This window comes from Sebastes umbrosus, chromosome 14 (assembly GCF_015220745.1).
Source record: "Sebastes umbrosus isolate fSebUmb1 chromosome 14, fSebUmb1.pri, whole genome shotgun sequence".
NCBI classification, from domain to species: domain Eukaryota; kingdom Metazoa; phylum Chordata; class Actinopteri; order Perciformes; family Sebastidae; genus Sebastes; species Sebastes umbrosus.
The window spans coordinates 21,768,175-21,783,370 of NC_051282.1; the positions used below are offsets into that span (position 1 = coordinate 21,768,175).

At 42.2% G+C, this 15,196-nt stretch overlaps 1 protein-coding gene across 6 annotated transcripts in view; it reads left to right on the forward strand.

The window, feature by feature from the left end:
• cacnb1 (calcium channel, voltage-dependent, beta 1 subunit) overlaps nucleotides 1–15,196 on the forward strand; it is a 47,629-nt gene that overhangs the window by 13,662 nt on the left and 18,771 nt on the right. For all 6 annotated transcript variants that reach the window (XM_037791498.1, XM_037791500.1, XM_037791501.1 and 3 more), the window contains exons 3-6: nucleotides 9,554–9,673; nucleotides 10,517–10,639; nucleotides 11,874–12,010; nucleotides 12,863–12,930. In XM_037791498.1, the coding sequence (XP_037647426.1) occupies nucleotides 9,554–9,673; nucleotides 10,517–10,639; nucleotides 11,874–12,010; nucleotides 12,863–12,930 (448 nt within the window). The remainder of the gene's footprint in view (nucleotides 1–9,553; nucleotides 9,674–10,516; nucleotides 10,640–11,873; nucleotides 12,011–12,862; nucleotides 12,931–15,196) is intronic.

Consider the following 15,196-nt stretch of genomic DNA (forward strand, 5'->3'; position numbering starts at 1 on the left):
AGGGGGAGTTTTTCCATATCTGAATCGAGGGTCTAAGGATAGAGGGTGTCCTATGCTGAACTATAGACTGTATATAAAGATGGGTGACATGACAGCTCCCCAAAAGTGAAGCCAAAACATCTGGATCGCCCACCTGGCTGCAGTATAGCTCATAAAGCCCGTCTTCTTCATGTTAGAGGATGGGACGTGGGCCAAACTAAAAAGTCAAAGTACACATCAAATACATTTTTCCCAAAGATGGTTTCTGTCATTTTAGGTAGTTCTCATCACGCTGATGTATCTTCAAGTGTTTATTTTTGTGATAAGTTTTAATTAGTTATTTGATGCTATAAAAAGGGGGTGAGACGTCATGATTGGCAGCTGCGGCCGCGTGCTCGGCTCGCGATTGGTTTGGGCGTGTGACCTCAACATCGCAGCTCCACCGCCCGATCACTACCGCGCAGACTCTCGCTCCAAATGACGTCACAATCTCAAGATGGCAGCTCCAGTGTCCGGGATATTTTGGCTTCACTTCTGTACAGTGGGAGGAAGTAGAGACGCATCATCCATCTTTATATATAGTCTATGTGCTGTTCTGATTGTAAAGCCCCTTATAGACATAAATAACACCTGACTTGTTGAATGTAGAAGAAATTTAAGTTCACAGAATACATTCTGAGAAGCGGTTTTATGCAACGTTGGTATCTGATGTCTAACTGAGTCATCGAGAACAGAATTGATTCTGGACTTTGTGAATCTAAATCGAAACAAATTGGGAGATCAATGCCAACATGTAGCCTCTGACACCCTTTTTCCGGGAGAGAGACAGAAGAAGAGAGGGGCTGGGAAGAATGAGATCAGGTCTGAGCGGATTGAAGCAACAGAGAGAGAGAGGGGAGGGGGGTTTCCCTGGGCTCTGCCCCAGCCTTCTCCCACGTCAGTCAGGGCATTGAATGGCTGACGGCTGCATACCAAGCCTCCTTCTGGGTCTCGCTGCGTTCATGTCCCTGTTTCTGCCCCGGCCAGGGCTAAATATATTTCCCCAGTTTGCAAATGTAGCACAAGTCCTGCAACCCGACCCCCGGCCAGCTCCGGCTCCCTTCCTCTACACAAGGTTCACGTTCCTCTGGGTTGTGGAGGTGGGGGCGTGTGTGTGTGTGTGTGTGTGTGTGTGTGTGTGTGTGTGCGTGTGTGTGTGTGTGTGTGTGTGTGTGTGTGTGTGTGTGTGTGAAGGGGTTGGAGGTTAAGAGAGCGCTCTCTTAGTTTCACACATACGGCACTCTTTTCTGGCTCTCTCTCCTATCATACACACACACACACACACACACATGTACAGTTCTGCACTTGTCAAGCTATCAGACTCACACTAGTTACTGCTATCTCTCTCTCACACACACACACACACACACACACATATAGACATAACTCTGTCTGTGGACTCCGGCGTTGCCCCCTTGGTTTGCCGTGGTGTGGCGAGCGTGGCAAACGAGGTATGGAGAGGACTGAGAGGATTCAAAGGCCCTTCATGGTAAGAAGATTCTGGATAAGCTTTTTCTTTTTGCTGCGTCTGACTGAACTGGAAGCAGGTTATGTGTGAGTTTTTCTGCGAGCGTGTGGATCTGGATTGAGTGTTGAAAGTTCAGCAGACACTCTGAGATATGACAGGAGGAGAATATAACTTGTGTCCTGATAGCGCTGAACCTCCTGGTCTGCGGCTTTCTTCGCTCTTCTGAGTGTGATTCCATTTTGGGCCGGGCCACAGCTGCTGGAAAGGCGCTGTGTTTTTAATTAGACTTCCAGTCCCACCGGTTGTCTCTGCTGCCCAGCACCGTGGCCATTTCAGGGGGCTTCTGTCACTGCTGTCCGCCCTGTCCCAAACAGGACCATGCCTTCATTTAGCTTCTTGTTCCACTTGACTGTGCTTCTTCACAATATTATCTGTTGTTGGATTTCCATTGTTTTTACAATTATTGCATTTAAGGTAGAGCTACAACGATTAATCCATTACTTGTCAACTGTTAAATTAATCGCCAATCGTTTGAGTAATTCTCTGATGGCTGGTTTCTTTACTTCTCTATGACAGCAAACTGAATATCTTTGAGTTGTGGACAAAACAAGACACTTGAATACGTCATCTTGGGCTTTGGGAAACACTGATCGACATTTTTCACCACTTTTTGGACATTTTATACCAAACAACTTAATCGAGAATATAATCAAAAGATTAATCGACAATGAAAATAATCATTAGTTGCAGCCCTAATTTAAGGCTAATTCAATTTTATTTTAAGTGGATAAATATAGCCGCAAATAGCAGTTGTTTAAATTATTGATTAGTTTAATCTGTCAGTTGTTTTGTGACTAACCCTTCATCCATAAAGTGTTAGAAAATAATTAAAAATATATCCATCACCGGGAAATTCCCAGAGTCCAAGGTGATGTCTTCAAATTACTTGTTGTATCTCACTTAACAGTTAAAAACCCAAAGATATTCATTTCATAATGACATAAAACCAGCAAATCCTCACAGTTGAGAAGCTGTAATCATCTGTATTTTTGTTTGATAAATTGCCTTAAACTATATATATATATAACTATATATATATATATAGTTATATATATATATAGTTTTATATATATAGCACCTTTCAAGAAACCCAAGGACACTTTACATGGAAGTAGGGAGACAAATCAAAACAAAGCGGCTAAACACCAGTACAGTAAAGGAAGGTTTTGAGGAGTTGATTGATTGAATATTGATTAATCAGTTCAGCAGTAGTGATGATAGGATTATATCGTGCTGTTGTTTTATAAAACGCTGTTGCCCCAAATTAAACAAAAATAGTTGTTGAAGTTATATATAACAACTTATCACAGTTTGCTGCATTGATCATCACTTGATATTCAGCCTGCCACTTATTATTTATTGCTTTTATTATTGATTAATCTGCCAATTATGTTATTGATAAATCGTTCAGTCTATGAAATGTCACTAAAAGTGTCCAGTACAGTTTCCCAAAGTGACATCTCCAAGTTTCCAAGAAAACCAGCAAATATTCACATTTAAGGAGCTGGAACCACAACTTTTAGGCAATTGCGCTTAAAAAAGGACTTAAATTATTAATAAATTATCAAAACAAAATCTGTATAATTTTCAGTCGATTGACTAATTGTTTCAGCTCTACTTTATATGTGATTCTGCATGTATTAGCTATATCATGACTAAGACAAGTATTGAACCTGACTACTTTTTGAGTATCCACCTAAACAAGTCCGTACAATCGAGTCTGGAAAAGTGTTTATTGCATACTTGTCCAGATTCCTACTCTTTGAGATAACTTTTTTGATTTTATTTTGTATTTATATAATGTTATTATACAGCTGCTTGTGTTAAGACAACAGTAAATTTGAGATGTGTTGAGAAGGCTGGCATATTTTACTGAATGGAAAAGAGGTTTTGTTGAAAAAACATGTTTGTATACCTCAAATACGATATTGAGAAGTATTGGTATTGGGAAATGAGTATCAATAAACTCAGGTGTTATGTCAAATGATACCCAGCCCTTATCATGACTTAAAGCGACACCTGAAAACTAAAAATATTGTGATATCTCCCAGCCTTAATTTTCGTTGCGGAATTGTATTTTGAATTGATTGACTGAATATAATACAAGTAGCAACTTGTTATTGGAGTCCCTCTTGTGCTTGTTTGTGAAAATGGGGATTTCTGCAGTCCATGACTCATCATATTTTTAGTCATCTCCACAGTGGCCAGCTGGTCGCCATGACTCGACTGTGACAGAAATAAGGGAGTATGATCATTTACAGCCACCAGCCATGAGCATCTGACAGGAAATCTGTTCTCTGTGTGATTCCTCAGCTTGTACATCTGTCTGTTTAGTGAGACGTATTTCCCCTTTATTTCAGATTTCTTTTACTTGTCTTCGCTGAGCTAATCTCTGATGTGAATACACATGAAGCTGGACTGATAATGCATTCTGGTTGGCGCTCAGTTGTCTGAGACGAGATGCTGTGTTCTTCTTCTCCGAAATATTTGATGACAGGGACCCGAGGAGATGCAGAGATAAAGCAAATAGGAAAATTATATTTAATTTTCTCGCCTTTCCTTTTTTTTGTATCATCACATCATCTGAGCTGATAAGTATGAATATGTTTTTATCTATTTAATTATCAGGGCAGGGGTTCGCAGCATGTGCTTGTTCTCAGATGGGAATCTCTTCTTAGTCATACATTGTGAAGTGTGACAACACCTGCTGCGACGTTCCTGTTGTTTACGGCAGCAGCAGATTAAAAACTTTGACCTCTGCCCTGTTTTCTGTCATAAGAACAGTAGGTGAGCATTTCCTTTGTTTTATAAAGACCTTAAAGAGGAGGAAACTAGTCCAGTTGTCACGCTCGTTCAGTATTTTAATAATCATGTTTAAGCAGTATGTAGAGGCATACCACAAAAAGCAAATCCACTTTACTTCATCCAACTCCCTTTTTTCATGGACCCGTTTACAAAGGTGCCGTTGCATCAGAAGAAACAGTGTTAACTAATTTCCCTGCTGCAGGGTGACTCTTTTCAACCCTCATTATTCAAAGCACTTCTCTCTCTCTCTCTCTCTCTCTCTCTCTCGCCGGCCCGCCCTCACTCCTTATTCCATTACCCCCCTCCGCTCTGTTGCTCTCTTTTCCCCCCTCCATTTATTCAATATCAATGCTAAGGAGGTGGAAATTCATCACGGTGGCAGCCACTGTGCGGAGAATGGAGAAGAAACACAGTCGGTTAATTTTCAGGATAATTACTGAGCTTCTCCTCTTGCACCTTTCTTTTGTTTTAACCTTCTGTGGTCTGTGGCAATGCAGTATAGTTTGGATTTCACCAACTAGATGGAGAAAAGTTTCAGTTCGGTAGTTTTGTTAGTAAAAACCATAGACTGTATTTAAGAAGTGCACATAGTCAGCGCGACGTCACCCATTGGTTTGTGGACTGCTGTTTTGAAGACTCAAGTTTGTCATTTTGGCCGTCGCTATCTTGGTTTTTGGCTGTCACCATCTTAAGGCCCAGACACACGAAGCCGACATCGAAGAACTAGCGGCGATGAAGGCCGACTGTTATGCCACCTTATGTCGCCTTTGTTTTGGCCGACAAGTTGCATTATAGCACTCCACAAAGACTTCAGCCGACGGCCAGTTAGCACGGACGTTCTGCACCTGCGTGAGAGGAAATAACTCTCCACACCAGCAGGCGGTGGTAGTTTGTACTCCGCGGAAATACAAGCCGTTGTTATGATACGTACATGAAATAAAGCGCCGTTTGCCGACTATTTTCACACCACTCTCACTCATCACTTAGCTTCATTCCAGATGGCCATGTCGCTGCGAAAATATCCGTGTATTGGAACGATCAGATGAGATGAAGATGAAAAATGAGAAGAGCCTTCTGTGTTTTTCCTCTTGACTTTACTTGTTGGCTTGTTTTCCTCACATCCGTTTCTCTTCTCGTGCACTGATTCGTTTAAGCTGAACAGCCAATCAGAGTGATTTCCTCCACCGACCGGTGCTGCTGGATTGGCTGAAAAGCCTCCGATACAAGCAGATTAGTCGACGGTGTAGAACACACTGCAAAATCTAGGCCGACAGACGCTCACTGATGACAGACGCTCACTGACGACCCCAAAACTGTCCAACCATCGACTTGGTGTGTGAGGGCCTTTAGTTTTTGGCCGTCACCAGATTTTTTTTTTTGCAACCAGAAGTGACATGAGAGGATGGAGCTCAGTACAACAATCAGACTTCTTTTTGCAACCAGAGGAGTCGCCCCCTGCTGGGTATTGGAAAGAATGCAAGTTAAAGGCACTTCTGCATTGGCTTCACTTATCAGACCCGGAGGTTGGTCAAACCACGGATATTTCCTTAAAACTCCCCATAATGTTTTGTTTGATGTAGTTATTGCTGTGTTATCCTCCAGGCTGTGGCCTCACAGCCGTAACTCACAGCACCGTGAGAAAATCACCTGTTGAAAAGCTTTTAAGCAATTTCCCCCCCGCTGATTTCCCTTCAGGGTATTTTATTTACGATTTGATCCCTATATCGTCTTTCTATCTCCTTCCAGATGCAGCTCTCGCAGGCTGCCTGTAATAATAAGCTGCAGAGATGGTTACTATGACACTGCTGGGGTCTCTAGTCTGGCGCTGCCAATAGGAAGGCAGCTCCGCCATCAGGTGGCCTGTAGCTATTTTGAACGGGAGCTGTATGTGAAGTGAAGCAAGCAGCTAAATTAGAGACACAACCCGATGACATGAGAGAAGAAGAAGAAGAAGGAAATGAAAAGGTGGAAGAAAATGTTGCTATCAACACGTTCTAAAAAGGTGCAGAGAGGTTATTGAACAGTCGCTATTTTGTCTCTCCCACCGTCAATCCTTCTCCGTCTCGTCTTTCCCTGACTGTCTATTTTTTCCTCCTCTACTTGTGTGTGACGTGAATCAACTGGATGAGTGACTCACAGACACAAGCATTTGTTCACACACACACAAAGCGTAATCCCTCCCACTCTCTCTCTCGCTCTACATTTTGCTGCATCACCGACCTGTTGTAGTGAGCCGCTTGGTCTCAGGTTGTTTCAGACGTAATTTTTTTCTAAAAACATTCCCGTGGGTTCCCCATCAAGGTTTGTTAACCTTCACTTAGTCGGTGCTCCGTGTTGGGATGCACTTGTACGGTTTAGAAGATGACTCACAGCTGGTAAGTGGGGGCGGCTTTTATTGTCCTCATTAGATGCTGCATGCCACTCACTGGATTATTCCTCCTACCTGAGTGGGATGCGGGCGCACCGCCGCAAGCGATTTGAGTTTGAGTAAATGAAACAGGAAGTGGGGATGGTTTGTGGATGCCCGAGGACGCGAGGAGTTGCTACCCATCGCCTTGGCAACAGGGAGTGTCTACATTTAGTGTGCTGTTGCCAAGTCACAGAGCGCCTCGATGCGACAGGTGGCTGAGCTAGAATCAACATTTGAAATCATACAGAGACGTAATCAAAGGAGCATAAATCACACATAAACGCACATGTAAACACGCTGACACGCCACACAGATGCTTCACTCTGCAACATATGAGCAGGTTTTCTCTCTGGATATATTTAGACCTCCATGTCCACTTGTCGTTTCTCTTGAGAAATGCCACAAAGGACTCTTTCAGTGATTTCTTTTCATCCTTCATCCAGAGCATCATTTTACTTTTGATCCTTTTTTTGATAGTTGGCTGTTGAAATAGAGACCGGGAGAGAGAGCGGTATGACCTGCAACTAAGGTCCCCCACCAAAATCGAACCAAGGATGTTGCCGTTATATGGCATGCATCTTAACCACAAGGCCACGGGAGACATCTCACATTTCGTTTCATCTTTAAAATAAGAAACATTAGTGTACAAAACAATTCAAATGACAGCAAGTTGGCAGACAGAAGCCAAGAGTTCAGAGTAGGGCTGGGTATCAAATCTCAGTACTTAAAAGACCCCTGCACTGATTTAGTACGGCATCAAATGCTCGGTATGATTCTTAGGAATGTTTTCTTATCCTGTCAACAGATATAGCTTGATCTAAATTAGGAAGTTTTTCTAATTTAAGGTTTTATTTAAGATTTTTATATACCATTGATCCCTACAGCTCTCTTTGAGGGCCAGCTATAGAGTGCTCCAGGGATGACGTATTGAAACGCCCTGGTTCCCCTCGACAAAAAGGGTTTTGGATTAATGCAGAAAACATGTGGCAAACAAACATTTATGATACTTTACGATTACTTTTATTATTTTTGAAGTGTAAATGCAATCGCCTGAAGTAAAAAACTAACGTTGGGCTATAGACAAACTACACCACGGTCGCATGAATGCAAGTGTACACAACGAGGCTGTAAAGGCGGACGAGTCGGCGTGATGACGTTTAGTAGGAGTATTTATTGATGTATTTTATGTCGTAGGAAAAAACGTTAAAATTTCTTCAGCTTGTGTTAACCACAGACCTTATTTCAGGCATCTAACTAAAAACCCATTCAAAAAAACCCATTGACCTCCACCGGAAGTGCTAAAATGCTAACTCATTTCTGGGTTTTAGGACTCATTCCTGTAGCAGTCCATAGCAAAACCTTATCAGAAATCCAAAAAAGGAACTTTTCCCGGCTTGGTCTGTTGTTGTTGTTGTTCTGTACCAATTTTGGTGACAAAAAAAATGGCTTGGACACAATTCAAAATGACGGAAAATCCATGTAGATGCAAATGGGCGTGGCTGATAAAGATAGATTTGTCTGGACCCACAAAATCCAGGAAAAATATATATATTTTTTGAGACTTAAGATTCAAAAGTTACAGGCCAAAACATAAAGTTCATTGTTATAACGCCACCATCTTGCCAAATTGCACCACATTCAACACTGCGCGTCCTTGGGTCCCCAGCAATACACCCACCAAGTGTGAAGTAGATCGGATGAATGGTTCTCAAAATATGTGAAGGACATACCCACATCCAAACTGAGGTATCAAAAATAGTCATGTTTTGGTATCCGCACCGATGCGTCGGTTATCATATTGGCACCGATATCGAAACATTTCAAACATTACGCAGCCCTAGTCCAGAGATATTACTCCTTGTGTTGTCTGGCTACACATGTGTGGGGAATTTTTCATCATCATTACATATGGTGTATGTCATCTTTGCGCATTCTCACCTCTATTTTAAAAGCCCACACCTAGTGACTCACTTCTTCTGCCTGGCACATTCAGCTGTCCGCATTCTTGTCAGCACCTCCTACAACGCGCCAGGCAGCCTGTCAGCTGAAAAAAACAGCAAAAGGAGAATAAGTGGGATTGTTATATAAATTGAACACACTCAAACACTCCAGAAGTTCAGGCTGCCTCCCTCACTGTGCCGCTCTGCTGAACTGTACAGGAGGCTCCGGTTTTTATTGTGGTATGGGTGTCTGGATGAGGGTCAGCAGGAGAGAGTCAAGTTACTGTGCATGTGTGGTGGATGTGTTGGAAACTGTAGCCACTTCATGAGAAATTTATATCCTCCCCTAATATTATAAACAGTCCTCAGGCCATTTTTTTCTCTCTCTCTACCTCTCTCTGTCTCTACTTGACACACCCACACACCCAATCTGTTGTACCTGTGCAAAAAAGACCGGCCCCGCAGAAGCTGCAGTGGAAATGTCGGCCCGTTGTTATGCATCCTCTCCACCTCAAATTACACAGAGTCAGCTTTCACGCAATATGAAGGCCGAGGCCCCTTTTGTGTCGGTTACGCTTCTCAAGGCGGTCTTCACATTTTGACCACAAATAAATTGCAAAGGCAGAGCCGCAACCGTTCTTCTTAGGATAAGAAAAGTGAATTTGAAACAAGACAAAAAGGAACAGGAGAACATCGGGAAAACTTAAAGATGAATAAACAGGTTGTCGGTTTGGATATTCAAACAGACGGCATTGAGTTCATTCACAACTTGTGTTTTTTTTTCTCTCTAAGGGTTGAGTCATGGACATGTTGTACTTTTCCCCTCCTCACCTTTATGTAAACTCATTTCAGGGCTCGGCAGACTCCTACACCAGCCGGCCGTCGGACTCAGACGTGTCCCTGGAGGAGGACCCCGAGGCTCTGAGGAAGGAGGCCGACAGACAGGCCCTCGCCACGCTTGAGAAAGCTAAGGTCTGAGATCAACTGTTGCATCCGTTATTTCATCTGTCATGCACAGTGCTAGTTTAATAGTAGGGCTGTCAATCGATTCAGATATTTAATCATGATTAATCACATGATTGTCCATAGTTAATCGCGATTAATCTCAAATTAACCGCACATTTTTATCTGTTCAAAATGTACCTTAAAGGGAGATTTGTCAAGTATTTAATACTCTTATCAACATGGGAGTGGGCAAATATGCTGCTTTATGCAAATGTATGTATATATTTATTATTGGAAATCATTTAACAACACAAAACAATGACAGATATTGTCCAGAAACCCTCACAGGTACTGCATTTAGCATAAAAAATATGCTCAAATCATAACATGGCAAACTGCAGCCCAACAGGCAGCAACAGCTGTCAGTGTGTCAGTGTGCTGACTTGACTATGACTTGCCCCAAACTGCATGTGATTATCATAAAGTGGGCATGTCTGTAAAGGGGAGACTCTTGGGCACCTATAGAACATATTTTCATTCACACATCTTGAGGTCAGAGGTCAAGGGACCAGGTACCAATTGATTCCTTTGGTTTTCTAGTGTCATATGGTACCAGTATCTTCACTCGAGCTTTAATACTGCCCACTACAACCTAAAAATCGCAAGTTGCGTTAACAGGTTAAAGAAATTAGTGTCGTTAAACTTAATTTGCGTTAACTTTGACAGCCCTATTTAATAGTCGCATAATCTACATAATCTTCACATCAGCGTTGAGTGTTTCGACACTAGTGAACCTCATCATCAGTGTCAATGGGACACTGAACTCTGTGTCTGTATACTAATATCTTGTCTTTCCCGTCACTGCTCCAGACCAAACCGGTGGCGTTTGCTGTGCGGACAAATGTCGGTTACAACCCCGGCCCCAGTGATGACGTTCCTGTGCAGGGCATGGCCATATCCTTCGAAGCCAAAGACTTCTTGCACATTAAAGAGGTATGAACCCCCCCAGACCCCACTCCCCTTGGACATGCACACTTAAAAAATAGAGCTCATTTTGGTGCTGAAAAGATTATTTTTCTAGTAATTTCTGTAGTTTAGATGAGTACAAATGCGTACCAATTCAGCCGGAACTAAATGTAAATCATTTTGGGTAGCAAAACTGACTGAGGATCCTGGATGGTGTAGGAAAAAAAAGACCAACAGTTGGAAAGTTAAACAATTGGCAGTGATTGTGGGTGGGAAGCCAGTGAGGGATCATGTTTTATTGCAACTTACTGTCTCCTTCTGTCGAAACCCTACAGGCCGTGAGTCGGAGTTAGCACTAACGAGAGCTGCAGTGCAAGCAGAACTGACTGATCCAAATTTGGTAGAATGAGAGAAAAAAGTAAATTGATAAAAGTAGCGCTCTAACTTTCTGAATATATATATATATTTATTTATTTTGGTCGCTTAGGGTACATAATAAAATATTTTTTTTAGCTTACAAACATCAGGCATAAAAAATATCTTGCAGAAATTTGTGCTTGGGTTCACAATGTGGCTATGCTTTAGCAACAAGCTTTTGTACTATAAAAGATACAATTCTGTGCATTGTACAGTTTCTAAAAGTGTAAATATGGTATTATTTCAATTGGTTATGTTTGGATGAGGCTGTGTTTTGATCGACCCTGTCTCCTATAAAATTACGTTCCCATACAACTAAGCTGCTTTCTCAGTTACGATTTGAGGGAGAGGTATTTTCTCCCAGCTATCGTCACAGTTTTAAACAGTTTTAAACACGTGGTTAGCGTAAATTGAAACAAAACAAACGTAATTGAACGTTGACATTTCACAGAGAACACAAACAGCGGTCTCCTGAGAGAAAGTGTGATGTTAGTTTGACCCATCCACCCGGCCTTAGTGGACTTTCTCACCTGTTATACTTATTATTATACCACGCAAAGTTCATCAACGGTCGCTCGATATACTTTGTCACCTGCTCTGCGCGTCGCTCATTGTACTACGTCACTTGCTGCGGCCTTCCACTGACTATTTGTGATACATCGAAGACAAACGTAATCCTCGACAAAATATGTTTCCCTCTAAACGTAATTGACGAGGCATTTTATCTGTATGGGAACATATTTTTTAGGAGACAGGGCTGGTTTTGATTCAACACATGATGTTGTCTGTGATGTGTGTGAGCAGGAAAATGCTGGTTTATCATTGGTTGCCTGTCTGTATGCAGAAATACAACAATGACTGGTGGATCGGACGTCTGGTGAAGGAGGGCTGTGAGGTGGGCTTCATCCCCAGCCCGGTCAAACTGGAGAACACCCGCCTGCTGCAGGAGCAGAGGATGAGACAAAACCGACTCAGCTCCAGGTAACAATGAAAACCCCTCAGCAGCAGCTACAGTATCAGCATCACAAAGGACAACACCGCTCTTTAAAACAGGTCAGACCTGAGTCACACTTCACCCACCAGGAAATGTAAAACTGCAGTGAGTCATTGTATTCCTCTACAATGCTACTACAGTATAGATATAGTATAGTTTGGTTTATTTTTAAATCCAGGAATGTATCTGTTTATTTCAGGGCTGTCAGTCGATTAAAATATCATTTTATTTTCATTCATATATCTTGAGGTCAGAGGTCAACGGACCCTTTTGAAAATGACCATGCCAGTTTTTCCTCACCAAAATTTAGCGCAAGTTTGGAGCGTTATTTAGCCTCCTTGCCGACAAGTTACTGACATGTGACATTCTAGTTTCATTTGATGCCAGTATCTTCATTCTAGGTTTAAAGTCGCGTTAATGCCTTAAAGAAATTAGTGCCGTTTAAACGTATTATAAAATATCAATGCAATAATAATCAGGGTGATCAGATTTTAATGTACAATTTGCAGTGCAAGCACTCTTAATGCTTTTTATTGTTTGTTTTATTTTCATTTATTTTCTTAATTACTTGCCGCTCACTCACGTTTTTCCTCAATGCTTCACATTTTAGTACCAGAGGGACACAACAGCACCTTGTTTACTGTAAACTATAATGAAAATTGCTTTCTTGTGGCATAAAATATGATGTAAAATTAGTTTAACGACAACTGGTTTAATTTTTTTCAGTAGAAATCCATAAAAAGATGCAGATGATGAGCACTATGTACTCAGTATTGTGAAGCTACCGTATCGTCTTTCTTTCACCACACAATCATTCGTGCCTGTTTTTCCCATTACAGTAAATCTGGAGGAAGCTCCAGTCTGGACGTTGCCACGGGAACCCGCAGGCCCACCCCACCTGGCACAGGTGAGTGTGTGCGGCCTCCCTATCAACTAGCAAAATAGTGCCTTTGTGCGTGTTTTGTGTGGGCGTGTGTGTGCAATCCTGACAAAGCGAGAGAGAGCGTGATGAGACAGGCGTCTGATATTTAGATGAAGATTTTAATTGGCTAGTTAGTCAGGCATGATGATGAATCACGGCGCGTCTCAGTGGGTTGCTGTGTGAAGTGAGAGAGGTCTTAGGAGGTCTGTCATTAGCACACAGGACGGGACTGAAATAGAGCTGAGAATGGACCGCGCTCATTAAACTTGACAAGTATGTCTGGCTTGTGTGTGTGTGCATCGCCGACTCGCCAGGACGACACAAAGCTGCTGCTCGATATCCAGAGAGACAGCGGGAGAGATGGAAGTGCAAACATGGGGAAAATACTCTGGTGGACTTTAAGGGTTTTTGTTTATTAAATAGAGCCACTGAACTGAACTCAATACCTTTATAATAGAAACCACATCTGTCTAATACACCTGGTACACAAGTGGCCGATCTGACTTAAAGCAGAAGTTTGACGTTTTGGGAAAAACGCTTATTTGCCTCCTGGAGAGAGATTTAGACGATTGATACCACTCTCGTATCTGTCTTATACCCTTTTCCCCGTTTTTTAAACCTGGGAAAACACGCTTAAAATAGACAATAGACTCCTTTCCCATTGCGACTATTCCGTGCCGTTGCACTGGCATTTCTGTGTTTTTTTCCTGCTGTGTCACGTTCGACTTCACGTTCGCGCCGGACGGCACCCGAAGCAGGGTTAGTAAACAGTGAAAATGTTACGGTGGTTTCTTCTGTTACTTATTCAGTCTGTCTTTCAAACTCTCAAACCAGAGTTGGTGATTGTTGGAACAGTGGAAAGACCAACAAAGACGGTTTTTAGTTTTATTTTGTTTCTGTCGAGTTTGAATGAAGTGTTTTCTACAATGATCAGCGAGGTAAAATGACTTGTTTGATTACAGTCTGGTGGCTTTGAGGAGAGCATATTAATTGTATGTTTTGTACGTTAATGAATTATAATAATGTCCATATCCCTTTTGATTTTATTAATTATATATTCACTTCAACGTACGTCACATCGCTTGAGCCGATAAATACCTGTGACTACTGCAGATTTTCCCGCTAAAGGCAAAAAACAGATGTTCATAAGTGTTAGTGGGTTTTTTAGGGGCTTAAGTAGCTTAGCACGAACAGGTGGAAACACCTGGCTCTGTTCAAAGGTAACAAAATCCACCTTGTACGGCTTAAGCAGATGAGATGTAATGTGTTAATTAATGAGCTTTAGGGGTGCCAGTAGGTGGATTTTGTTACCGTTTGGCAGAGCCAGGCTAGTTGTTTCCCCTTGTTTTCAGCCTTTGTGCTAAGCTAAGCTAACCAGCTGTAGAGTCATATTTAACAGACAGGTATTAGGCTGCATTCACACCAGATCAGGCGTTGCGGCGATTCTCCGCAGGGTTGTGCAGCGGTGTGGGAGTGTCACTAATGACCCACTGACTGCACGACGATAAACGTCTTTTGTTCCCCCATAGCTGGGTTGTACAGCTCTGGATCGCCGGTCACATGATTGGTCACTGCAGCGTGACGTTGTGTTGCGTAGGACTGACCCGAATGCTTTGATGCTTCGAAGTCTCGACCGTTGCCATGGTAATTTACCTCTAAATCAGTATTCAAATGATTTGTTTTTTATTATATAAGTATGTAATAATAACTTATAAATGCCAAAATAGCCCATGAAATAAGGAATAATCCCACAAAAATATTCATTATTCATATTCAACATGAATTATTATTAGTTATTCCCAGACAGATATCGCTGATTGTTGTGTGTAGAGGTGCATGTGTATACAGTAGTGAGGCAGCGGCACGGAAACGGGGGAGATGGAGACAGACAGACGGATCAGCCGCGATGCGACGTGACACAAAGCTTTGAATACCTTCGAATATTTCTCACCGAAGCTTCGTAGCCCAAAAAATTGGTATTCGGGACAGCCCTAACGCATCTCCAAAGGTTGATCACGTTCCAACTTTTTCCGCCGCATGCTGCTGCGTCTCTTTTTCAGCACCGCTGCAGCCCAAACGCACAACTCACATTCAAAGAGAACTGGAAAGACTGCCGTTTTCCCTGCACTTCTGGATCTGGTGTGAATGCGGCCTTATAAGAGTGGTATCAATCTTCTTATCTCGCAACCAGCCAGGCAAGAAAAAGCGTATTTCCCCAAATCCTGAATGATTCTTTTAAGACAAGACACCT